General features: G+C 44.0%; 1 protein-coding gene across 1 annotated transcript in view; it reads left to right on the top strand.

Moving 5' to 3' along the window:
- LOC119592358 (putative uncharacterized protein DDB_G0290521) overlaps positions 1-136 on the top strand; it is a 2,956-nt gene extending 2,820 nt beyond the window's left edge. The window contains exon 2 of the mRNA XM_037941186.1: positions 48-136. Coding sequence (XP_037797114.1) covers positions 48-136 — 89 coding nt within the window. The remainder of the gene's footprint in view (positions 1-47) is intronic.
- The last annotated feature ends 207 nt before the right edge of the window (positions 137-343 follow it).

Raw genomic sequence — 343 nt, 5'->3', positions numbered from 1 at the left:
TAATTGCTCTAATGAAATCTAATTCTAAAATCTAAATTTGTCTTCAGTGATTCTGAAGACAAATTCAAATTTAAGCCAACGGGAGACTAACCAGCCGGCGAGAACAGGCAATGAGGCAAGGTCATTAGGTCAATAATGGAAGAAAGAACGAAGATGAGTCCATACCGGGGAATTATGTAAATGTAAACACCTTTTAATTTCGAGCTGCGGGGGGGGAGGGGGGTGCGTTCGGGATATGGGGGGTGGGTGCGTTCGGGATATGGGGGGGGGGGAGACTACTTGACGATGCCCTTCTGTAATTTCTGTTGATTTTCTGTTGATTGTAAATTCAATGTACTTCACG

The sequence above is a fragment of the Penaeus monodon genome, chromosome 30, assembly GCF_015228065.2.
Source record: "Penaeus monodon isolate SGIC_2016 chromosome 30, NSTDA_Pmon_1, whole genome shotgun sequence".
Classification (NCBI taxonomy): Eukaryota; Metazoa; Arthropoda; class Malacostraca; order Decapoda; family Penaeidae; genus Penaeus; species Penaeus monodon.
Note: the sequence above shows the minus strand (reverse complement) of the source record. Positions and strands in the feature narration are given on the sequence as shown.